The 26,936-nt window shown below is 38.4% G+C and overlaps 1 protein-coding gene across 1 annotated transcript in view; it reads left to right on the plus strand.

Annotated features, from left to right (window-relative positions):
* The first annotated feature begins 1,669 nt into the window (after positions 1–1,669).
* baz (par-3 family cell polarity regulator) overlaps positions 1,670–26,936 on the plus strand; it is a 477,788-nt gene continuing 452,521 nt past the window's right edge. The window contains exon 1 of the mRNA XM_081740533.1: positions 1,670–2,376. Coding sequence (XP_081596659.1) covers positions 2,257–2,376 — 120 coding nt within the window. The 5' untranslated portion in view covers positions 1,670–2,256. The remainder of the gene's footprint in view (positions 2,377–26,936) is intronic.

Raw genomic sequence — 26,936 nt, forward strand, 5'->3', positions numbered from 1 at the left:
TTGCAGGAGCGACAGACATTCCATTCCATTAGTTTTTTTTTTTATAATAATACGGTTTTGAAATACTAATGAAATTAGTTAATACGTACATAGAAAGCAATACTAAACTCCCTCCCGCTACAATCCTTAAAGGGCTGTGACAAGCCAGATGTAGCACGTTCAACTGAGCGATGTGTGGTCAGCTCACCAGTTCTCAGGTGTTATTATTTGTGACTTTCTGGGCCTAAGTTCGCTACTTCTTAATTTATCTACTTCCTCAATTGGCTCTTAATGATTTAAAAAATGAAATAAAATATTTCAGATGTATATCCAATGACCCCTTAGAGCAGCGTTTCCCAACCGGTGTGCCGCGAGGAATCGAAACAAAATTATTAATTTTATAGCAATCAAATTGTAAAACGTAGGGGAAAATGTATATTTGTATTTCACATTATTATGAACCTCTTCTATGAATCTACAATTTTAAATTTCATACCGTGTTACTGTTCTGTACATTTTTAATGTTGAAAAAAAAAGTATTTGTTGTCATTCTTATGACCATTATTGCTTCTTTATTGTTGCAGACTATTTCGCAACTTGAAAATTTAAAATATCATTCAATTCTTTCAACAAATTACCTACATTTGTGTTTTAAAAGTAAAAGAGATTTGTTCGTTCGTTAGTTATTTAGTGATCTTCCTTTTTAGTAAAAGGTTGGATACAGTTTTTAAAAAGAAAGCGTATTTCTAAAAACTTGAGTCCAATATTTCATTGCAATTGTTTTCCATTTTTAAATTAAAATGAAAAATAAGCATAATGATTTACCACGGAGAAAAACCAGTGTTCGAGCTTTCTTCTCTGTGAGATCAATAATCACAGAAAAAATACCACTGCGTTATATATTTACAAATAATATCTATAAGTGTGCCGCGAGAATCCAAGTAACACCCGTAGGGTGTGCCGCAAGTTGAGAAAGGTTGGGAAACGATTATGATAATGAATGAAATAGTGAAATGAAAGTAGGATAAGGGGGACGAGGGGCATGTCCCTATACCCCTTTGTGTTTGTACATAAAAAGTTACTTTTTTCGCGTTTGATCATAAGCCGGAGGTCTATGAATTCTGCAAGTTTCGTTCCAGTCACCCAGCTCCGTTTGGGCACAGAGAAAATAACAAGAAGACGGTTTGTTATTTTCTCTGTGGCTTGGGCTAGACTCAAGAACCAAACCATAGGATTTTACAGGGAAATATGCCCTCTCCGCTCCCGCCAAAGAAGAATTTTAAAACTATTTATGCTTCCAGGGTGTTAGAGAGATTGAATTTTACTAGTTTTATTCCACTTGGACTATTCTTGAGGGGCATGCCCCCCGTCCCCCCTTGTGTGTGCAAATAGAAAATGTAAATTTCTATCGCGTTTTAATCGTAGACCGAAGAGCTGTGTTTCCTGCAAGTTTCGTTCCAATCGCTCAACTCTTTCTACACTAGACCCTACCCAAGAGTCGAACCCTTACCGTTGTAGGTAGAAAGTTTATAATAAAACTACTCAAATAAACATAGCGAAAGTTAACAATTGTTCGTTTCGGATGCTGTAGATGTGACCTTGTGTTTGTCGTTTTGTTGTATTAGTTGCAACCACTGTCCGCTAGAGGCGCTGTGTTGTGCCGCGCCGCTCCGCACGAAATTCCAGGTGGGTTGACTCGTTGCCGTGCTTCACGTAAAGGCGAAACAACAGAGAGCCGAGCGAAAACAGTGAAAGGTGAGCTAAGGTGTTCGTAGGAAGGCGAGAGAGATTTCGCGCAACCAGGTAGATGTTTGTGCAATGCGTCAGTTGATAACAGTACCAGGAAGTGTATTTAATACTGCAAAATGTCAAGGATAGTTGTGTCTTTGTGAATAAGTGTCGCGGCTGTTGATCTGGATCACATCTCAAATAATCGATTTAAAAAGAAGTATTTTCAAGTCCGCTCAGGTGGTTTCGTTGTGTTGTAGCAACAACGATGTTCAACTTTTTCCCAGCATGGCGTCATGAATCGTTGTTTATGAAATATCGATGCGGTTTTTGTTATGAGTAATAGAAAAGAAAATTTATAAAAGTTACTCTGTTACATTTTTTTAAAAAAATAAATTTTTATTATCTTTTTTGGTGATGTGCAGAGATAGAATTGTGTGTGTTATTAAGTGTTGGTGGCCAGTGTTTCCGACATAAATATTATTTTTTCTGTGTAAATAGTTACTGTTTATTGTGACCGAAAAGAGAAAATAAGATAATCTCGTGAAAATGAAGGTAACTGTGTGTTTTGGACCCGTGAGGGTGGTTGTTCCTTGCGGAGATGGGAATATGCTCGTAAAGGATCTCATTCGACAAGCAACCCTCCGATACAAAAAAGCAACTGGAAAGGTGAGTTTTAAATTTTATGATTTATATGTGTTTTTAGGAGAAGTACGGAAGTCTTTAAGTTAGTTACAATAGTTTGCTTTTGTTATTTGCTTCACAAGATTTAACTTTGTTCATAAGTTAGCCGTGCGCGAACGGTTAACGTTCTCGCCACTTATGCTGGTAGGTTCTATTTTCAAATTCCGCGGGTGACTTGCCCATTGGGGGTATTTCTCAATTCTGGCATGTCGTGAGGGAAGTCGCATCGGTATTTTTTATTTATTTATTAGTTTGAAACTAAAGGAAATAGTCTTCTTTTTAATTTAGTGATTATTACATGTAACAATTAATATATTAAGCGACTTTCATTTGTATAGTTTCAGGCCTCAACTTTTATTTTTTAGTGTGACTTACCTCACGAGCCGCCTGTTTGAGATTTTGCGTGACTGTGAGGAAAGATTCACCGAAAGAGTTTCAGATGTTTTAGTAGTGCCTATACAATTAATTAAAGTATGTTACTCAAACTGAGGGAGGGAACAGCTCCCATCCCCTTGCCCTCTCCATATGATGTCCGTGTTCCTCTTGCACGTAGAAATTCATTCAAGATAGACACAAATAATAATAATAAAAGGTGCAGACTGCCACACTAAATTTTCTCGCTTTCATTTTTTAATATTAAGTTACGCTGCTGCTATTGGTGAAATGTTTTTACGATATTAACAACAAAATTGTAATGTAAAAAATCTCAGTTCTAAGAATTGAGTATCCCTGTGGATTTTTTTTCATCATGAAAAATGACTTTGACATATTGTAGGGTTGTTGAGGAATTATTTGTTTGAAATAGCCCTATGACAGGGTGGCCACTCACCTGGAAAACCTGGAAAAGTCAGGGATTTTTTTAATTCTGGAAAAGTCAGGGAATTTTGATGAAAAACATGGAATTTTTACTCGGGAGAAAATTTACGTTCTGCTGTATTCCTAGCCATTTAGCCGGTTTATTTATATACAAAATAGCTTTGGTCGCTGGGGGCTTCGCCCCCAGATTTCTCCTTCCTTCCAGGTTTCGTTTATCTAGCTCTGCTGGTTTGGGCTGCGCATACTTTCTTCATATTCTTTTGTCATTTAGTGCTGCCCATGAATTGAGCTGGAGCGAAATCGGGACCATTTTGTACTTAACACACTTGTTTAGTTCGATTGCTGCTTGATTTCCAGAATTCGCTCGGGGCTGCGCCCCTGCATCCAGTTTTGGTGGTCACGTGATTAATATAAAGGCTGAACGATAGTTGAGTATTTCTGCCGGAAGAGTTCCGAATGTGTGTCGAATTCCACAAAATGTGTGGAATTTTGGTTAATGCGTGTATTTCTATGTGGAATCAAAAACTGTGTGGATTCCACATGCATTTGTACTCAGTGGCGGCAGTACTTTTTGCGCTACACGATTAATTGGCCATGCTTTTTTACAGATATTTGACCTTTTGACCACCAATTTGAAGTAATGGCATTCCCCTCCCCCTAGTTTTTACACCCAATTCCGCTACTGCATGTACTATTGTTCTAAAAAAAAAAAAAAATCAGCTTCAAACAAATTTTTCTGATTTCTTAAAAGCACATTTTAATAGTGCTCATTTACTTCAGTTCCGTTGTTTTGTTACACAATATTTCCCATCTATGTCGACCTGTTCCCCGGTTGCATAACCACCGCACGCCACTGCTGGCACGACAAAACCTTTGGGACCCGGGTCTACCTAAAGTTGTTAATGCCGGCTTTCTAGACCGAAGTCCGCTACTTCTTAATACAGGTAGCTCCATAATTGTCCTCTCCATTCATTTGTGACGTCAAAGAACGATAGCATAACCTTGTACTGCAATATGACAGAGGTTGCTAATAAGCACACCTGGTGAATTTATTGTATATTTGTTGTTAAATCCGGAGAAATATTTGATTGCAAATTAACGAATAATAAGTAGATAATGAGTAGAACAGTTTCTTGATTTGAATTTTGCAATTTTAAACCGATTTTATGTAAATTCTGTAATGGTGTTTTTCCAAGAAAATAAATTTAAGAATTATTGACTACTTATTTTTTAAACATATATTTGTTTAAAAAAGAAATGAAAATTTCAGTCAAGGGAGTTGAGGATTGTCGCAGGGTGCGGGCTCCACCTCCATTGGCCATTTCCTAGCTATGGGCCTGGATCAAAATACCATGTTTTCGAGTAATTCTTTTTCTTAACACATGGACTTCTTTGCCGTATAACTCACATGATTTGTGTTTAATAATGGTTTACGGGTTTGCAGGGCCGGCGACAGGGGAGGGGGAATAGGGGAAAATGCCCTGGGGCCTGGAATCACAAAAGAATAATTAAAAGCAATAATTTTACTGGAATTTAGGGGTTCGTGTCCCTGAGTTGCCCAAGGTTCCTATATATACCAATTTTAGATCTCTCTAGAAATTTTCTGGAAAACCGGGAAAATTTCTGGAAAAGTCAGGGAATTTTGAAATTCCAAATGAGTGGCCACCCTGTATGAGCAAATCGCCAGAGTCATTTGAGAAAAGCTTCCGAGGGAATGAAGTGACCCTCAAGAGTAAGTTACTCCTTTCATTCTCAAAATTCCAACCGAGCAGCGGTGGCTCAGTGGTAGAGCGTTCACCTCTGGTTCGACTCCGCTCGTGCCAAGTGAACTTTCTGGTGAAGAAGCACCGTGTGCGAGGATTTTCTCAGGATTCTCTCGTTTCCTCCCACTTTCTTAGTTTCATTCTTTTTCATCATCGTCTCCTTTAGCCTACCCAGTATAAACGTGGGACGTAAAACGAATATTTCATTTTGTTTATTTATTTTATTTTTAAAATTTCAATGTTCCAGTTTTTATGATTTTGGTAAACTACGGATGCCGCGCTTCACTGTACTTGTCAAATGCCATCCGCGATGTAGCAGTTTCGGAATTTTCGCCGTGCGCTACATCAAGCGAATGTTGAAATGTTGGTAAAAGTAAAGCCCTGATCTATTCCATTTCATATTTTTATTCTTCTTCTCCTTGAGAACGTAATAGGTGATGGGACCTGGGAACGGACTCTCTCCGCGAAATCCATACTTTTCTGTAAATTGTTTACTTTTAGAGGTGATATTACAAATTTTAATTCGGGGCCCGCGGTGGTTCAGTGGTGGAGCGTTCACCTCTGGTGCGTGGGGCCCCTGGTTCGATCCCAGCCCCCGCCAAGTGAACTTTGTGGTGGACAAACAGCGTGCTCGTGGGTTTTCTCGGGGTTCTCCCGTTTCCTCCCACTTTCTTCATTCCACCATTTCACTCATCTCTCATCATCACCGTCTCCTTTAGCATAACCGTGAACTTAAAACTCAAAGATTTCATTTTTTTTCTCTCCGCGAAATCTATACTTTTCTGTAAATTGTTTACTTTTAGAGGTGATTTTACAAATTTTAATTGGGGGCCCGCGGTGGTTCAGTGGTGGAGCGTTCACCTCTGGTGCGTGGGGCCCCTGGTTCGACCCCACTCGCGCCAAGTGAACTATATGGGGACAGACACCGTGTGCTAGGTTTTCTCGGAGTTCTCCCGTTTCCTGCTACTTTATTCATTCCACCGTTTCAGTCATTTCTCATCATACCCCCCCTTGCTAGCTGCAAGGGTGCCCATCAGGGGGGCAAGGTGGGAAATTGTGCTTGGGAATATCGAAAAGCCAATAGAATTTTTACATTAGTTATAGCAAAATGTGAAACTATATTTGAATCGTCGCTTATACGTACCCCCCTTGGAAACCTCAACATGGGCGCCCTTGCCTAGCTGGCATAACCGTGGAACGTACGTTTTAAGGATTTAATTTCAATTCCAATAAGTAATGCCGGTGTTTTAATCTTATTTTCCTTGAAAAGACTTCGTATTCATTAGCCATGCATTATGCATTATAGCTTCTTAATACGTTTGTTCAATTTAATATCAGCTTATGCTAGAATACCGGCGCCATTAACTAATTCATGTAAGTTGTTTGTAATAACTGTAATACTACAACTGCTGCGCTAAATTCAACGAAGTGGTGTGTCTCTGAAACAGATATTACAGGAGGATCGCAGTGCATGGAAGACAAAATGTGACCTGCCGCCAACAATGCCAGATTACTAATGATGAATTTTAAGCGGATTTAATGAAGTTGTTAATTTTGTGCTAATTAATTACGTTAGTTATGCGTGTCCTATGAACTTCGGTATATCTTATGAGAACAAGAGGCTATAGGTAGCAATTCCGTTAGAATTTATTGTGGGAAAAACATGGATATTGTAATTGAATATTGTTTTTTGTGTGACATCGTGTAAATAATAGATAATCTGTTTCTTTGCAGGAAGAATGAATATGAGAGAAAGGCAAACCTTGTTTCATAATGCACGACACTAAAATGCAGAATAATATTATAGAAAATTCATTATATAATTTTCTTATATATTATTATTATTATTATTATTATTATTATTATTATTATTATTCTGTCGTTCTTTAACTTCGAAATGTTGCTGAGAGGTGTATTACATAGATTGCACGACGAAGCGTGAAAAGAGGTGGTAGAAAGAAGTCACCCGTATAAATAAAAACATAATTCACAGGCATTAGGAAGATGATAGGACTGATAGATATTATCGTGAAAATAAAGGCGTTGAAGTGGCATAGGGTCGGGCTCGGGCATATTGCAAGAAAAGATTGATTGGTGGACCAAAGCAATTCTTCATAGAGTAGCAAAAGACAAAATGAAACCAAAGGAACGTTTTTATACAAGGAAAGATTAATCCGAAGGAATGTTTTTATACAAAGGGTAAAAGACCCCCTCCTCCAGGAAGCCCGGGAGTTGTATATCGCAGACCCCGCACTTTCTTGACTTCGGCACATACTGGGAGGGCTGGTGATGTAATCAACATCACGGTCTGGCCGAACTCTATTGGGGCTGGGTAGACCCGACCCTAGTAGTCCCCCGAAGTCGTCTTGTTCATCTCAACCATAAGTGGTGGCAACATGGAAATTTAAAACTTTTCTCTCGCTTGGGAGAGCTGTTTTATACTTTGATAGGGTCTCTTCTTCGTAACTGCATCTAGGTATTCTATCCTTGGTCTTCCTCTTCCTGGTTTTCCTTCTGCTTTTCCCTCTATCAGCGCTGATTCAATTGGAGTGCCGAATAAGATGGCCAAGCATGCTGTTTCTTCTTTTTCCTATTATCTTCATAACCTGTAGTCCTTCATTAGCTTTCTTTAGTACATCTTCATTCCTTTTCCTTTCGGTCCATGATACGCGCAGCATTCTGCGCCAACACCACATTTCAAATGTTTCCAGCTTGGATATTTCAGCTTTTCTCAATGTGAGCATAATTCATCTAACTTTCCCATTCCATCCTCCTCTGGCAGAAAAGGGATAGATGGAAGTTGAGTTGTTTGTGACAAACCCAAGGTAACTTGCTTTGTGCAGTAACTAACTTGTATTCAATTTCGAAACTTGCGTTAGTGTTAAGAGCATAATTAAGGTATAATTAAAGTTGTGCAGTTTTCAGTGAAGAATATCTCATTGGTGTAACCTGCTCCGTACAACCCGGTTCTGAGTTCCCCCTGCCTGGGCAGCAGTAAATTGACATTAGCACAGGGGAATTTCCCTGCCTATGGCAGGGATCGAGTCTGGGCTATCCAGTTGGTGCATAGACGCCTTAGGGACTGCGTCAGCGCGTGGTTTCTCATGCAAGGTATGTTTGGTTAGTTCGTTTGGGGTTTTGGCGTCCCTTTCAGTAAGAACACTATGTATGACAAGAACCTACAGCTTTTACAATATGATCCTTATCTTTTCCCGCCGAAAATTAAATAGTGATGGGGAAAAGGTCAGTTTTCTTGGTTTAAAAGGAAAATCGAAACCGATTTTGGAACGCACTAAATAACGGTTTTGCTAAAACTAATTTTGTTTTCTATCGATAAATTTTTATTGCTTTGACATGTTTCGAAACTGAGAACACTAGTTTCGGTAAAAATTTAAAACTATTGGGGAAACGTGAATACAGTTTCGATGGAAAACTGAACTGTTTTGGGGAAAAAAGTTTGTTTTTTAGGTTTTCTAGATGTCGGTTTATATATTTTAAAAAACGGTTTTGTTCGTTCCTAAAATTGAACTCGGGTCTTCCGTGCCGATAGCGCGTACGCTAATTGTAAGCTACGAGGAAATTTTTATGCACGATAGTGACGGAATCAAAATTCACTTCAGAGTAATGTGGAAAGGATTAATTCAAAATAGTGGTGTCGGAGAGGCATTCATGCGTATTGGGCTGATGAATTGTTGGTTATTTTTATTTTCATATTGTTATATTCGAATAGTGCCGGCTATCTAAATTAGCATCATTTTTAGAGTTGACGAAGAATCAGGAGATTGTAGAAGAGTTCGATATGATGGAGGTAGCGATCTCTGGTCTGAAGAGCCTGATTTAACGGACACAAGATTGGCGCTACCTGTTTCGTCTCTGAGTTGTTCCTTGAGAAGTCTCTCGTCGTTGGGAGCAAGTGAGTTTACCATACGTCACCTAATAAATAAATAAATAAATAAATAAAAACTTGTAGTGAGCCATGACCCCTTCATGAGTTCTTATGGGAGGTATTTTAGTATTTCTGACATTTATTAATTAATATCTTTGAGTAGGAAGTTACTTTTAATAGAGGTCCATAGGGGCACAGGATCTTGTATTTTGGCTTGTTTTCCTTTTATACCAATAAGTTTATATAAACTTTCATTTTTACTACTTTGATAACTCTCACTATATAGATTTCGATAGCATTTACGGAGCACGGTAGCTCACTGGTAGAGCACTCACCTTTAGTGATTTGAGATCCCGGTTCGATCCCACTGATTTCACCAGAAATTTGATAATTATTTAGTTCCATTAATCATGATTTCGTTAGTCTATAGAGCATTATCGTTATATGTAAAGCTAGTTACATTTCATTTGAAAATGTCGACAAGAGCGTTATTTTACGTAACTAACTTACTTACTTTACGGCCTATGGAACCCGGAGGTTCAATGCCGCGTTGACAGAAGCTCTTGACAGACTTCTATCATCAGCCACCTGGATCCAGTTTGTACTTTGTATTCCTACTCCTGTGACATCCATCTTAGTATTGTCCTCCCATCTGCGCTTAGGTCTTCCTGATGGTCGTTTTCCAATTAGATTTCCAGCTTAAACTTTGTAAGCGCTCCTACTTTCTTCCATTCTGCCTACATGTCCTGCTCACCTGAATCTCCTAGATTTGACGAATCTAACAATATTTGGTAAACAATATAAATTATGCAATTCCTAGTTATGAAGTTTTCGTCATTCCTCTTGGATCCAAATATTCGTCTTCAGGGTCGTCTTCTCAAAATATTTTTAGTCTACATTCTACTCTCAGAGTAAGCGATCATGTTTCGCAACCATACAGAGCAACAGACATGTGTATCATTTTATATATTTTAAGCTTCAAATTTCTCAACAGAATTCAGGGCGATAAAAGATTTTGAACTGAATAATAATAACACAAATTCCTTTCCTCTAATTATTTTACATACCGTCGTAGTGTGTCTGGTACTTTAAGGTCTCCTGCGGGTATATCATAAAACATGGATATGTACGTCAGTTGTTTCAGTGAAGTAAAATAGTAAGTAAAGAGAGAATAACGCTGTTCTTTGCACAGAAAAGATGTGTGGAATCAATCTGTCATAAAACCCATTTGATGTGAGTTTTATATTGTCCCTTATCTTTCTAGATTATTAACCACTGTCAAGGAATAATGGATAAATGTGTCTGTGCGTCAATAGAGGTGAAATGAATCTATTTCAAAGGAGTGAAAGTAGATATTCGCTTTCACCGCTTATTCTTGGTTTTACGTGTGCTAAGAAATCACATCTTTAAACTGGCCAGCCAGCCATTTTCATATACTCTTTGTATCTCTTACCCAGGAAAGTGTTAACCAACATAACATTTTCGCCGTAAAAATAGCTATAGCACGTTGTTCAAATGAAAGACTGCGTATCTGTAATGACAGGGGTAATCAGAAATTGAACAAAATTCTTGATTTTGTTCCGAGTATGCGAATCTTTAATACTCATATAGAACGCATTTTTTTCTGATACGATTGACAAATAATCTGATAATAATAACCGATGTAATTTGGTTTAAATTAAACTGAGTTGCCAATCGCTATGGATTTTGACTACACTTGCAGACTCGCACCCAGAAACTTCTCTTAGAAGCAGTCCGAGCTTTGGAGGAGTCCAATACTACGAGCCACTACGTCTATGTAGCATTGAATGAGTATTATTATGCGCCCAAGTAATTGTATTTCTCTGTTAAACTAGTATAGTTTTATTAAGAAAATGTACAAATGGATGTTGAGTTGGGAAATTTTTTCTTTTTTTTTAAGAGTAGGATTCGGACCTGTTGGGCCCCCTCCTTGGGTGTGTCCCTGCAGAGAATATGAGGTTATTTATTCACAATAGCCATGGGAACTTAGCAAACCATGGGGAACTTAGCCATGGGAATACCCTAAACATCAAATCAAAATTATATAAGTAATAAAACTGTCAATACCTTTACTTTCCTACCGTACTTGTACTTATGAACTAATATGAGTTTTATATTATTGTCACGCTATGCAAAAATACCTTCACTTTGAACTTACCACGAAAGTTCGTGACGGTTTAAAATAAAATTTTATTGTTAAAAGTGAGTTACAAATGTGGAAATGACTGCTATGTAACTGTGTGACTAAGATTATGAAGATTGATGTGAAATTTTGAAAAATGCTGAAACATTGCATTTCAGGTCAATTGACGGCGTATCTCTTATTACCCCAGTTCAACTTTATGTTTATTTAGCGCATGTGACGAGTATAACCTGCTAGGTTTTTGTATATAAAAAGTAAATAGAAAAATTCCTACTCTAGCATTCCAGTCAGAGTCTGTGTATAGATAGTGACAGTGGAGAATATGTTTTGGATCAGCTAATTTCATCATCATCTGGTGAAAGTTTGCCAGGAGAAATTGATCCAACCAGAGCAGAATCTTGCTTAGAAATGTATTACGCCGTATACTATGATCTTGACTGGTATATTGGGAGGGTTATTGCTTTCCCAGATGGAGGACCGTGCTAGGTTAAATTCTTGAAGAAAGGGCTAAATGGTTTCAATTGGCCTGCCTATGATGACATTCAAACAATAACATCCAAATTTGTGTTTTATGGATCTATCATACTGGATGGAAATGGAAATACCATTCCAGATTTCCAGAGGATAGCTCCAAAAAATTCGTTCTGTTTATACAGCAAAGTGATAAGACTTTTGAAACCAAAACAGAAAGATTAAATATGACTCCTCTTCTTTTGGTAGGCCTAGGTGTTTGTAGGACTATTCTTAACATTTGTTTTACTCATGCCTATATGCCAACAGTTCTTTTGGGCGAGAAATAAACATTTCTCGTATGTTTATTTAAGTGGTCCAGCCTAAGATAATTAATAAGGCCTACCTGCTGTAATTATGTTACACTAAAGTTTAAATTACATTTATGAGATTTTTAAATGTTAACTTGGAGTTTACATAGGCTAGCATAACATTTTCAAACTCTTTTGTACATTTTTCATATGTTCTTTCGACTGTACATCGTAAAAGAACTAATATTCATTTTACATATTTTTCGAAAATGTAGTTTTCTAAATAGGCTAAATTTTACATAAAATGTGATCAACAGTACGTTTACAACATTTTTCAATGTTCTCTTTTTGTATGCATTACAATTTAATGGCTTTTTCAATGCATTTAAGTTAGTCAAAACTATTTTTCAAATTCGGTGCTTTTCCTTTATTACGAATTTAGACACTTTTTAAGTTGATTTTTGACATTGTCCAGAAAATTTCTTGTCAGCATTCTTTTACGTTTGGTAGTGTGAGTTACCATGATGTATCTAGATTACGTAAAACTCAACTATACTTTGTTTTAATGGTTTTTGATATTTAATACTCAGACAACTAAATTTTCTGAACGAACTATTGAATTTCATTTTTCAAATCTTGATATTTCGGGAACATATTCAGATCCGAAAAAAAAAGTAAATTGTTCAGAATTGTCTGAAGATGTTTCTTAAAACTCTTGCACATTTTCTATTCTATTTGCATGAGCAGTGAGAGCCCTGTCTCTTATTACCCCTTAGGGGTAATAAGAGACACTGACGTTAACAATTTTTTATTTATTTATTTATTTTTTTATTTATTTTTTTTGCATGAAAAAGCAACTGGAAAAATGTGTTAATACATCAGCAGGTTTCATTTTTTTTTTAAGTACAATCACATATATTTTTTTTCAAGTTCCTCAAGAAATCAATACAAGTGCTAGAATTTTTTGTCTCTTATTACCCCGGTCTCCCCTAATAAGGGAAGTTGACAACCAAGACTTTGACTCAGTAATGCAGTGCTTAAATCTGGTACTATTGGCCCATGGTTCGATTCCAGACCATGTAAGTTTGTTGTAAACATTGTAACGTCAATGGATTTTCTCCCATATCGTTTGCTACCAACATCTCCTTTGGCTTACTTGGTATAATTGTGGTGTGGAAGGTTAATTTTTAAGTTCTATTTTCCACTCATGTTAGCAGATTCCGAACCAATACCACTCCCTCTCGCTAATGCCATTCCTCCACTTGAGGCCTTTTCTCCAGTTAAAAGTTACAGATGATATTGTACTGCTTTCAAAATGTTGATGCATGCAGTGGGGGAATTAGGCTACATAAGCATGTAAACAAAGTGGTTAGACTTGTGCAGTCAATGATTTTGTCGTGAATCAGGACTGAGAAGAGTTACGCAATACTACCAGTTTGAAGCATTTGTTTTGTTAACCATTAATGCTGATTGCGTGGAAGGATTCGGTCGATTACGTGCAACACAGTTATAGGTTTGCAGAAACCTCCTTCGTTTGGCACAAAAGCGCTGGAAGGAATCGACAGTCGATAACTGCAACTAACGGAAGAAAGATGTTGGTCCGTTACTCGTTGTGTTGGAGGAGGAATCATTGTTGTAATAACAACGGCAACAATCAACTGTACTCTAATCACTATTGTTTACATTTTGAAGAAGTATGCTCTCGTTTCCAGCTCTCAACGACGATTTTGACCTGATTGTTCAAGCATCACAGAGGCCGACATGTTTGACCATTTAGCTGTTCCGTCCTTCACAGGATCTCTTGGTTTGCCGTTTATTTGCACACTAATGGAGACCCAGTGCTATGACAACTCTGTTTTGAGGGTCAAAAACGTACTTTCTATATGTTCAAGAAGTTTGGTACGTGATATGGTTTGAAATGCTTCTGAGGCAAAAGTGCTTTTTACAAATTATCGACCCTATAGATTTCCACGTACTGTAGGATGAGATGATAGGCAGGCCATAGGTGTTCCTAAATTTGATAATAATCAGAGCTTGAAAAATCCTTGGCGAGTAAAGTTCGATCAATCAAAAACGTGTTTTATTCCACACGGCGAACAAAAATGTAGGAGGATGAACTGGTTAAGTATAGCGGTACACACTCCAAGCCATTTCAAAAGACTGTCTCATCTTTTCAAACTTCTGCATAAGACAATGTCACACAAAGACAGATTTCCTTTGCTTTCAAAATTGTGAAGTATAATCTGCCAGTTTCCACCAGTTGTTGTGAAAGAGGTTTCAGCAACATGAATTTAATCAAAACGAAACTACGTTCATTACTAGAAAGTTCTAATTTGGATTTGCTGATGCTGATCAATCTAAATGGACCTCCTCTTGAGTTATTTGACACAAAGCAGTCTTTCGGTGACTGGTATTTCAAATGCCACCATATAAATAGCTGGACATATCCACAGGAAGTTCCAGAATTAATAGCAGGTGTCACTCTTTTTTCTCATTTGTAAGAGTGCCAATAAACAAAATAAAAAAATGTATTGATATGTTTACTGTATCGAAAAGTGATTTTTGTTTATTTGTATAAACACTGTGACTGCAAAATGGTCTCGCTAGTAGATTTTTTTGACTGGCTAGTACTTTCGAGCAAGATTTTTCAAGCCTTGATAATGATACAGTTATATGTATACCATGGGATATGAAGAAACTCATGTGTAGGCTGCAGGGCACATTGTATAGCAAATAAGTCTAGAAAAATACTGTAGCTTTTCACATTTTGATTTTATCCCCCCCCCAGTCAGAATATATCTTGGAGAAAGCCTAGATACGAAGTTATATGCATTACAAGGTTGTGAACTCAAATGTAGGAAGGGGGCGCGGTGGCTCAGTGGTGGAGTGCTCACCTCCGGTGCTTGGGGTTCCTGGTTCGATTCCAGCTCACGCCGTGTGGACTTTGTGGTGGACTCGTGAGTTTTCTCGGGGTTCTCCCGTTTCCTCCCACTTTCTTCATTCCGCCATTTCACTCATTTCTCATTATCAGCGTCTCCTTTTTCATTTTTTTTCAAATGTAGGAAATCGAAAAGGATGGTGGTAAGAATGCTGCGCTTACCACACGTCTCTGAGCTTAGCATATGGCAGGATGCAGTGTCATGAGCCGTAAAAGCTAGAGAATGTAGCTTATATATGTGTATTCGTCCACTTTTAACTTCCAGGTTGCTAATCTCGCTTTAATCGTTGAACTGTGACGGTAGGATATAGTTCTTTTTTTTTCCTTCCTTAGTGTGTGTAATTGAAAGTACTTGTTTCTTTTCTAATACTTTTGTGCATCCTTTCTGTTGTCATGGCCTTTGGAGGTCATTGTCATTGTATTGGTGTTATATACATTTCCATCTGTCTACGTCATTTGTTGTGATAGACGATCAGTTTTGTATTACGATGGTGTCAAAATACACCGCGTCTGCTGCTACAAATAAAAGGCTGTGGGGATTGATGACCTTGAAGTTTTCTGTATCGAACATTTTGTTTGTATCTTTTTGAACCTCGCAATGAATCGTTTCAGAATCCCCGCTGTTCATGCTGGAATTTGTACATCTCACATTATTTTCATTTACATTTTAATTGGTAAGGGAGCAGGGTGGCTCAGTGGCACAGTGCTTACCTCCGATGCATGAGGTCCCTGGTTTCGATCCCCAGCCAAGTAAGTTCGTGGTGGACAACCTCGTGTCCGTGGGTTTTCTCGAGGTTACTCCCTCATTCTGATTGCACTAGTTCTTCCATTGTCATTCACTTGCGTTAACCATCCGACTCCCTTAGCCTAAAGGAAAATGAAATTTTTGAGTTTTACGTCCCACGATTATGCCGGTTAGGTTAAAGGAGAGGGTGATGATGATAATGAATGAAATGGTGGAATGAAGAAAGTGGGAGGAAACCGGGAAAACCCCGTAGAAACCCACGCACACGGTGTTTGTCCACCACAAAGTTCACTTGGCGGGGGCTGGGATCGAACCCGGGACTGCAAGCACCAAAGGTGAACGCTCTATCACTGGGCCATCGCGGCCCCCTTAGCCTAAAGGGCATAATCGTGGGACGTTAAACTGAAAGATTTCATTTCATTTCAGTTGGTTTGGTGTGCGTTTTACGTTCCTTTTTATCAGCTCTGAGATTATATCATGCGGAACATGGGTACCCGAAGGGGCAGGAGGGCCGGGACCCCTAGCTCACGAAAATATGTCTGCACGATTATGACAACTTAAATTTTTAAGATTTTCTTAATACAAATAAAAAGAAAATATACGAAACGTAGCTTCACGCCCTTGGCACGGGACCAACGTTTATGTACCGAGGTTAAAGAAGACGATGACATGGACGATAATGGATGAATGACGAATATGGGAAGAAACGGGGAGAACCCGCACGCACATAGGCCTACTGTTTGTCCATCACAAAGTCCCACTTGGTGGGCGGGATATGCTATTTAAAATACGATATCCGAACCATTAGTCATGGTCTTCTTAGACAGTGTTTATCCTGAAAAGGTAGCAAAGATAAAAATCAAATGTACTGTATGTCACACACAATAGTTAAGACTTTCGTTGGCGTTCAGTAAATTGTGTCTTCATTCAAAAAAGGTTGGGAACCACTGGTTTAGAGTACAAAGTAATAGAAATGAAATGTATTGTGCTGGCAATTCCTTTGTGTGGTTTTGATCTGAAAGCTCCATTGTCTGCAGGATCCGTTGCCCAGTGTTTTATTTACACATGTTACTGGAGAGGGAGAGATTCCTCTCTGCCCACCTTGGGGGATTCGATTCCCGGTAGGAGCTCATGTGGTTCGAATTCCACGTTAATCAGTAGGTCCCCTCTTATATAGTCTCGCTGCTGAAAGGGACGTTAAACTCAAAATCAACTCAACTTCTCTACGCCCAGGAAATTTTTAGAGTTATTATTGGAAGATTTAGGTATACTTGTAGATGATGAATATAGTCCAACCCCTAGAGTTATAGATCTCCGAAATCGAAACGAGAATGTCGTTACCCCAACTTTTAGTGGATTGTGGTCTGGAGTACTTAGCAGGCATATTTGGGTATAAAAGCTGTAAACATTTGCTGGATTTGTTGCCAAAAAAAATAATCAATAATTTCTGTTCATTGTATTTTAAAAGAAAATACTCCTATGCGGTTGGAAGGTGGGGTTTTACTATAGCCTTTTTTTCTGTTTACATTTGTGTTGCATGACGTGACGTGTTTCGGTGGCTGGAGAACTGGATGTGGCAACGTTGCGTGCTGTATGGCCATTGCAGCTGGCCCTGTAACCGCTTTTGATCCAGCGACACCTGCCCCTCCCGTCCCCCAAGTTTGTCGACCGTTACGATGAGAAATTTAGGCTTCAAAGCAAATCGTCCACATCAAGAGGTGGTAATTAATATAGTAATAATAAACAACAAAAAGCAAATAGACAAAAATTTTTAAAAAGCTAACCGGAAATGCTGCATCCGATGTAATACTTTCGTTCTAAAACAGTTCAATTGTCCATTCATAAAGAACACGTCGTCTGGTATTGTGCATTGTTTAGTATTGTTGACACGAAAATTGCGTATGAATATTTGGTATTGCTCACAGGAGGATACAAGTAAGCATGTGTGTATGTAAAATGTATGTGTTCGCCCATATGAGTCAGTCAGTGACCTATATGCAAGCGGATCAGATTAAAAACCTATTGTTAGCATTTATGACTTCTTGGACAATAAAATAAAAAGGTAATACTCTGAACAAGGAACGACGTCCGAATTGTAGCACACTTAATAAATGTGTACTTTTAAAGTTATAGTGCCCTGGGCAGAGTATTTTGATTTTGTGATCTGATTAAGATGTCTTTAAAAATAATAAAATAACAAAGGAGAGAGAGAGAGAGAGAATGCAATGATGTTGTGTATTAGATGAAAAAAGTAGTTATAGGGAATTCAAAGGGTAAAATTCGAATGTTTCCTGTATTTGTCAGACCCAGGGGAACACTCACGGGGGCCATACCCCCCCCCCAAAAGACTTCCTAACTTCACTTTCTCAATAAAACTATATTTGTTTAACAAGGAAATGATTGATATGTAGGGATGCGCACGAGACAATATTTGTGGCTGTCTCGTCTCGAAAATGTGCTGTAAAAGTGATGTCTCGACTCGAGAAATGTATATTTCTCTATTGGAAAATCCTGTCTCGACTCGTCTCGTGCTCATCCCTATTGATATCGCATGAACATTTGATCTTACAATTCATGTGTACTCTTTTTCTTGTGAAAACAATCTACTTCTATAATTTTCTGGAAGAAAAGGAGGAAATATTAATATTTTTAAAATTACTTCTCGTATTTCGGATGTTGCATAAAACTCGTTCAGTACTATATAGACGTAGTGGTTTTTAGTATTGGACGCCTCCCAAGAAAACTTTCTGGATACGAGCCTACTGAGACGAGTAGCTAGAAGCGAAATCTACTCGATATCACAGCATTTGAGTGTATGAGGAGCTGATTGGATGGACCACAGCAAACACTTTAAATTCAGTGAAGATGTTTGAAGGATTGAAACAAGAATTTTCGTTTATGCGTTAACTGGGTGGGCACAACTACAGTGGTGGTTAGTCCGGGTCCGGGGACTAGCCTCCATTTTTGAGATTTTTTTTTTTTTTTTTTTTGAGTAGCGAAAATAATTTAAGCTATTATTGATATACTTTTAAAAGTTTATAATGTATTCATGATATACCTATCATAATCTGAGTTCTGTCTTCCCCCCCTCCCCAGTTTTTACCTTTTAGATCCGCCCCTGCACAACTGGAAGCTTGTGAGACATAAACGGCAACAATAAAATCACAGATTTACTATAAACACAGTAATAGTAAATTAAGAAAATCAAACTGGAAGAACCTATGAAAGCAATGACGTAATTTCAGTGTAACGTATATGTAAGGACTTGTCTTATGCTGAGCCATCGTTGTAGGAAATCAATAAGAATTTCCGATTATTCGTAATTTTCGTTCGTTTGTGCTATTTTGTCTGTTGATTACCTTGATTAATTGGGAGTTTGCTCTGTATATTTATATACTGTATATACATATACGTAATTTATTACAGAAAATTACTGTAATTTGTAATAACAGCTTTTTTTATGAACAGTGCACTAATTTCCAGTACGAATGGTTCCAGTTCGAGCCCAAGCCGTGTATGTTTGTAGTGTACAGCACTACATTTGCGAGTTTCTTGAAAATTTCCAGGAAGAGCATGGTGGCTCGGTGGTAGAGCGCTTAGTTCTGTTGTGTGAGGTCCTTGGTTCGATTCCCGGCCAAGTAAGTTTATAGCGGACAATATCGTGTTCCTGGGTTTTCTCGGGGTACCCCCGTTTCGTCCCACATTATCATTCTACCAGTTCTTCCATCATCATTCACTTGCTTTAATCATCAGTCTCCTATCCTAAAGAGCATTCGTGGGACGTTAGCCTGAAAAATTTCATTTTTTTCTGGAGATTTTCCAGTTTCTCCAGATACTACTGTCATCATTAAGTTGTGTTTGATCTATTTCGTTCATCTTGCAGGTCCATTCGAGGGACGTTCATTTTACTTTTAGATGTAATTTCTACTGATCCAGTACATGTTTGACATTTGGAGAATATTTACCTTGAATACACGAGGTTGCGTCTTATATTGTTGTTGAAATATATATCTGTTTTCAATGGAAGTTACTACGCTGCTACGTGACGGCTTCGGTATACAATGATTTCCAAGGGCGCCGGTCCTGGGGTGTCCGGGGCCCGCCAAAGCTCATGTGGGCCCCCCTGTATTTTTATGAATATGTATTTTTATATGTATTTTCTCTTGTTACATGTTTTTATATGTTTTTTTATATTATATGTTTTTTTATGAATGCCCCCCCCCCAAAAAGTTCCAGAGGAATCGGCGCCCTTGATGATTTCTGCACAATTCTTTTTGATACGTGATCTTTTCCCCCTTTCCTTTTAACAACAGTAGAACTCCAAAGTATTGTAGTAAAAGCAGTAAAGTGGCATTTCGTGTTCAGCTCGTCAGAGGCATGTAACGCACAATTACCGTAATATAAATGTGAGATGCCACTAAACAATACAATGCCTACTTCTATTAAACATTTCATTTAGTGAAAACAAATTGACACATTCTCATGAATCATGATAAATGCCGCTTCTTATCTTTAAACTTGTCATTTTAGTCATCATCTGGTAGACGCCAAAGCGAAAACTGTATCACATTTAGCCAAAAAAATTTCTATAACAGCTGGTCCCGCATTTTGAGGCAAAATATAGCCAAATAATCTGCGATAGATTTTATCGGCGACTTCAAGAAAAGAATGACGTTGATATATCACAGTGTGCGTCAAGATGAGACACAGCATTCAGAATCAATTTTTGACTATACGTGATGTATCACTTTCTGTCATGTGGTTATATTATTATTATTATTATTATTATTATTATTATTATTATTATTATTATTATTATTATCACCATTGACAATCCACTGCTGGATGAAGGTCTCTTTAACTCTTCCCTACAGCCATCTGCGTTGGGAAATTATCTTCTGTGTTATTCCGCAGTTCTTCTTGATTTTGTCACAGCGTCTTGTATGAGGAAGCATCTTAGGTCACTTCTTGTTTCTTAATATCTATTCAAAAAATGGTTTTGTTCTTCTATCATCCTTTCTTCTTCCAATATATTCAACGCATCTCCATTTGAATTGCTTTTTCTTCATGGTAATATTTGAATAATGGAATTTTTTCTTCCTTGCTTCCATCTTTTTCATGCTTCGTTGTGTAGTCTACAGACTGTGATTGTCTCGTTTTGTTTCTGTAGACGTCTTCAATCCATATGTTAAAAGAAGCGGAATGCATTCGTTCCCTTGTGGCTAAGCTGTTAGCGTTGGAGGCCCAGGTTCAATTCCTTTCGGGAGCTTACGTTGTTCGAATCCCACGTTAAAATGTAGGTCCACGTCTCATATAGCCTCGCTGCTGAAAGGGACGATGAACTTTTTTTTTTTTTTTTAAAAAAAAAAGTCAAATCGTTCGTTTAAGAAGTCGCTTCAAACATGTTAGCGTTTTACTTTTCAATATGAAGATTTTCTTTCTGCATGCGCTACATATTATTATTATTTAGGATTAGGAATTAGATTTCTGGGCGGCCATGTTAACCCGTCACGTATGAGGGTTGACGACCCTTGATGACATTATCCCGTGAAAGGAAGGAAGCAAATAATCAGGAATATGTACGGTATGTTAGGTAATATACCGACATTTGCCTGGTGTGAATGAGTAAAATCACACTCAAGGAGTCTGGTCTGAAAAAGCTTTTGCACTTTTCGAGTGACTGTCCCCATCGAGAATCGAACCTGGGACCGTTATTATTTCCTGCTTTTCGCATGAGGTGTCTACTCTTGCAAGTCGACCTGTCTCTTACGTGTTTCACTCCGACTTTATCTCAAAGATATCACTGTTGTTCACCTCCTTTCACCACTTGTTAGGTTCTCATTGTCTTCGTTGTTCTTCTATTTGCATGTGTATTACTCTTCTTCCTATGCAGGGTACCACTTCGTCTGGGATCGAAACTAGGATCTGTTGCATCAGATTCGTGTAAGAAATTATTTCGGCAAGTTTGTCGGTTTTGTTTTTGAACACTGTTGCTTGGTTGCGATTGAAGTTGCTTTAGTACGTATCGAAGACCATATTACGTCACTATGTAGTTTTCAGATGCAAATGTTATACTTCTTTAAAACTTTTGTACCACGCAAACGCGTTAGGTATATAAAGACATTCTTCGTACTGTATTGTAAGAAACTGGAAGTGCAACGAAATCTCATCTCTACTCAGATTTTGTTTTGCTATGTATTTTGTGCCATTCGACATACAGTTGGAAGAATTTTTTGCAATTCGCAAATCAACTGTTCAGCTAGACGATGGGTTTTCAACCGATGTGTCGCGACACACTAGTGAGTCACGCAGTCCCCTAACGTGTATCCCGAAATTTTTGGAATTTAAAAATCATGAAGAATTTGATACTATCTAGTTAAAATCGGGACAGCCTACTAGTCAGCACTTCCAGCGATAGTAATACATGTATTCAGTGCTGTATAGAATTGAGTCGACGTCCCGTTCAGCAGCGAGGCTATATAAGCCGTGGACCTATTGATTAACATGGAATCTGGACCACATGAGCTTCCACCGGGAATTGAACCCGTTCAGTGCTGTATAGTCATTATATACGGAATACTAATTGGTTTCACTATTATAACAGATATTATTATTATTATTATTATTATTATTATTATTATTATTATTATTATTAATAATAATAATAATAATAATAATAATAATAATAATAATAATAATAATAATAATAATAATAAAGTATCAAACACGTGTGTAGTGACGTCTTGGACGTTGAGCAGTGTCGTCAGTCAGAAAAGGTTGAGAACCACTGAGCTAGGAGGAAGGTGCAAAGTTACCACGGTTGATAAATGAGACAAGGAAATTGAAGAGAGAACAGAAAAAAGAACTTGGATTGATTGATTGTTGAATAACAGCTAACGAAACGCTTGTATCACCTCTGAAGATTGGACTAATCCCTGTTGTTATTCGTTTCTCTTCTGATGTGACATGTTTTTTTGGTAACACGTGTGAAGCTACGCAACACTCGCCATGTTTGGGCCGCGCCTCCATTGCATCCGAATGCGACTGCAAACGCGAATGCGAATGCGAACTGCGAATTCATGTGCCTCTACTACATCCGAAGTTTCGTGAATGCGAATCAAGTTGTAATATCTCTTTCAAACCTTCAATGTGAAATATTTTTGCTTGAAAATTCATATCTTAAAGTTTTCAGAGCAATAATAATAATAATAATAATAATAATAATAATAATAATAATAATAATAATAATAATAATAATAATAATAATAATAATAATAATAATGTATTAATTTCCTTTGTGTGCAAAATAGAGTAAATGTCGCATAATTTGTTCACGACGTGTCGTTTGTGGTAATCTGGATGACCTTGGATCCACAATGGAACTTTACAAAAAACACAATTTATTAAAACATCAACATATATTTCCATTATTATTTTCATTTTTATCTCAGCACCTCGCACCGTCGACTACTTTCACGCAAAAAGAACTTTCTTCTCTCACGTAGCGCTCAATTTCTCTGCAGACGACGCTGCATTCGCATCAATTCGGACGAACAATCCCAGCATGTTGGGATCGTTCGCATTCGCATCTTTTCGTCGGTTTTCGCAATTCGCAGGTCGGAACTAGTCGAGGCACTCCAATTCATTTACACGTGCTGGGAAATTCGCATTCGCATTCGCAATCGCATTCGGATGCAATGGAGGCGCGGCCTGGTCAACCAAGCGTCCATTCACTTTTGCCTTTTTCTCGTGTTTATGTAGGCCATGCGTTGTGGAATCTTCTGTTGTGTGGACTCCCCGTCATATCAATTAAAACACTGAAAGACTGCTGAGACAGAAGGCGGCTGTTCGATTTCCTTCTTTTATTGCCATTTACGTGCATGTTTAATTGACGGGAGTTGCCGCTATTCGCATGCGAAGAAAGAAAGACCGTAGATGGATCCAATAAATGAAATGACGTAGAGAAAGACAAATTGGTACAATCTGTTTCATGACAGGCTGCGAGTGATGAGTGGGAAAGATGGGCGTGTGCTTGGCATACGAAAATCCTATTCATTTGCTACTTTACAGGCAATTTTATTCTTTTGTGAGCTCACTTTCATTCACGGTCCCTTCTATAATTGCGTTGCCAGTAAGGGTACTATCTTCGCATACAAGCCTAGTAGTAGAGCCCACTTTAAAATACGCGCCAAGTCTGGCATATAAATACGCAAGTAAAGAAATAGTGTTCCCCATGAATGGTACTCAAAAAGGAAGTTTGACCATAATCAACCAGTGTCTTTCCCCTACGGTGTGAAGGGTTCGATTCCCGGTGCGAGGGAACTGAATCAGGAAAGTTAACCTCTTTGCTCCAAGTTTGGGAACTAAACTTCAAGCTAGTGTTTGGGAGCAGAGATGGCCATTTGGAATCGTGTTCCACTGAGGCCACTATAGGGGTCACTAATTTCATTAAGGCTTGCACTCGCTCGATCTCACTTTCACTCTCCTCATTAGGACTGTCACTCGCTCTCATAATCCTCGATAAGGCTCTCACTAGCTAGATCTCGCCCTCACCTTCCCCACTAGGCTCAATATTGTCCCTCACTATCCTCAATAGGGCTCTCATTCGCTCAATCTCGTCCTTACATTCTCTATTAGGGCTCTTATTCGCTCAATCTCGCTCTCACTTTCCCCACTAGAACTGAATCACTCGATATTGCCGCTCTTTCCATCATACGGCTCTCATTCGCTCAATCTCGCCCTTACTTTCCCTACTAGGGCTCTCATTCGCTCAATCTCGCTCTGACTTTTCCTTCTATGGCTCTCATTCGCTCAATCTCGCCCTTACTTTCCCTACTAGAGCTCTCATTCGCTCAATCTCGCCCTTACTTTCCCTACTAGAGCTCTCATTCGCTCAATCTCGCCCTTACTTTCCCCACTAGAGCTCTCATTCGCTCAATCTCGCCCTTACTTTCCCTACTAGAGCTCTCATTCGCTCAATCTCGCCCTTACTTTCCCTACTAGGGCTCTCATTCGCTCAATCTCGCTCTGACTTTTCCTTCTATGGCTCTCATTCGCTCAATCTCGCCCTTACTTTCCCTACTAGAGCTCTCATTCGCTCAATCTCGGCCTTACTTTCCCTACTAGGGCTCTCATTCGCGCAATCTCGCTCTCACTTTCCCCACTAGAGCTTTCATTCGCTCAATCTTGCTCTCAATTTCCCCACTAGAGCTCTCATTAGCTCAATCTCGCCCTTTCCCTACTAGGGCTCTCATTCTCTCAATCTCGCCCTTACTTTCTCTAGTAGGGCTCTCATTCGCTCAATCCCGCCCTCACTTTTCCCCACCAGATCTCTTCCTTGGTCGATCTCCCGTTCACTTTCCTCAGTATTTCTCTTTCGCTCTCGGCCTCAGTAACCTCACTGAGAGTAGTCTCACTTGCTGGGACTCGGGCTCTGGCTACTTACTCACTTTTAGGGCTCGTGCTCCCTTGAGCTAGTATTGAATTTTTTAGCTGGAGTTTGAGACTTTGGACATTCCTGGCAGGGAAAGCTTTTACATATACCCACGTTATTCTAAAGCGAACTCGAATATTTAGATTGCGTGAAGTATAATAAGATGGAATTCAGAAAACTCACTACTTGTAGGCTATAATCAAATCAAAGAGTTGAATAATGAGTAACTTCAAAAACCAGAAGACTTGGAAATACGAGGCGTGTTCGGAAAGTAAGTAACGTTTTGGAAAAAAAATACGAAAGCAAGTTTGTTGAAGCCAAATTTATTTTTACATGAAAGTGCATGCCTTAAATTATTTTTTCGACATACTTTCCAGCCTTGTTTCAAACATTCGCCACAGTGGGTGTGTTCAGCTTGTCCAAACCTTTCTTAAAGAAACATCCCGCCAGTGAAGACAACCATAACTCTGCAGTCTTTTTTTTTTTCTCATCGTTGTCACTTTCAAAGTGTTTAGGTGCAGGAACAATTTGTAGTTAGATTTGGATTGCACGCCGAAGTGTCCTTAGTCTCACAGTATCGTTCCGCATTGATAGTTCCACCCCTGGGTACAAGGTCAACCAGCAAACCCCCCCCCCCTTTCCTGTCTCAAAACACTGTGCACGTGAGTTTTTGTGATGACGTCGTCATTTTGAACTTTGGCTTTGTGAGAGATCCTGTGTACCGCCACTCCATTGATTCTGGGGAGACATGGCGATACTATAGCGCTGCGAAGGCGTTTAAACGAAACGTGCGTACTTGCCAGTTACTGGCGGGATGTTTCGTTGAGGTCAACTTGGTCACCAGCTCTGATAAGGTTTTGGACATTGATGGAAATTATGTTGAAAAATAGTTTGTGTGCCTTTTCATGCAAAAATAAATTTGACTTGAACAAAGCTGTTTTAGTATACTTTTTCTTCAAAACTGTATTTACTTTTCGAACACGCCTCGTAATATTACTATATCAAGGGAAAATATTTAAAAATATGCATATCGATATACAGAACTAACTCGGATACTCTATTTGACCATTGGACTGTTGGACTATTAATATTAATCCCTTTTCTCACGAAACCTCTGTTTTCTTTTTTTTAAAAAATGAAAAATGTATTTGAATATTAATTTCGGAACAGTGGTTATAACGGGATATTATTTGTTTGCTCATTGGCTGTAGTGACTTTATTTTGAAAAATGTGTGTAAGTAGAGTATAAAGATAATGCAAGGAGCATGGCAATTATAATAATGATTATAATGAATTTCCTTGCATCTATCATGAAGCCATATAGGTGTTTGAATTTGTTGATTCTATCTTATATTGGTTAGAAGCACAGTTTGGTGCTTTCGTGCCGACGACGACGAGGAAGGAAGGTGGTTGTATTCCATTCTGTAATAACTCGGACAATGCTTGGAAGACGGTTCGTTGGCCATGTAGAAAGGAAGGAGATGTCAGCAGATAAGGAGTTTGCAGGTGGTATTCGACTAACGTTGCCAGGGTTTCCAGATAGTAAAAAATGAGAATGTGTTTACTGCCATGAGCTGAGAGAAACGGAGGCTTTACATTTGTGTATTTTGAGTTTCGTTCATCGCAGTAGCGGCTCGTGGAAGTCGCACCGGTAAAAAGTTCATTTTTCCTTATAATCGAAGGGAATAAAGCTTCTCAATGTACTATTCTTGTATATAAGTTCTTGACACTCTATGAAATTTTCAGCAGCGTGTGCATGGGTTTTCCCGGTGTTCTCCTGTTTCCTCCCACTTTATTCATTCCACTATTGCATTCATTTCTCATCATCAGTCTCCTTTAGCCTAGTCGGCTTAAACGTCGGACGTAAAACTCATAAATTTAATTTCATTTTGTATGAAATTTTCTTCCCGTATCTCTTAGCAATTTTATTATTATTATTATTATTATTATTATTATTATTATTATTATTATTATTATTATTATTATTGTAGTAGTAGTATTGCTCTATCTCGGTTTAATCCGATCCAGTAATCTGACGG

Source organism: Thermobia domestica, chromosome 15, assembly GCF_964235325.1.
Source record: "Thermobia domestica chromosome 15, izTheDome1.hap1.1, whole genome shotgun sequence".
NCBI lineage: Eukaryota > Metazoa > Arthropoda > Insecta > Zygentoma > Lepismatidae > Thermobia > Thermobia domestica.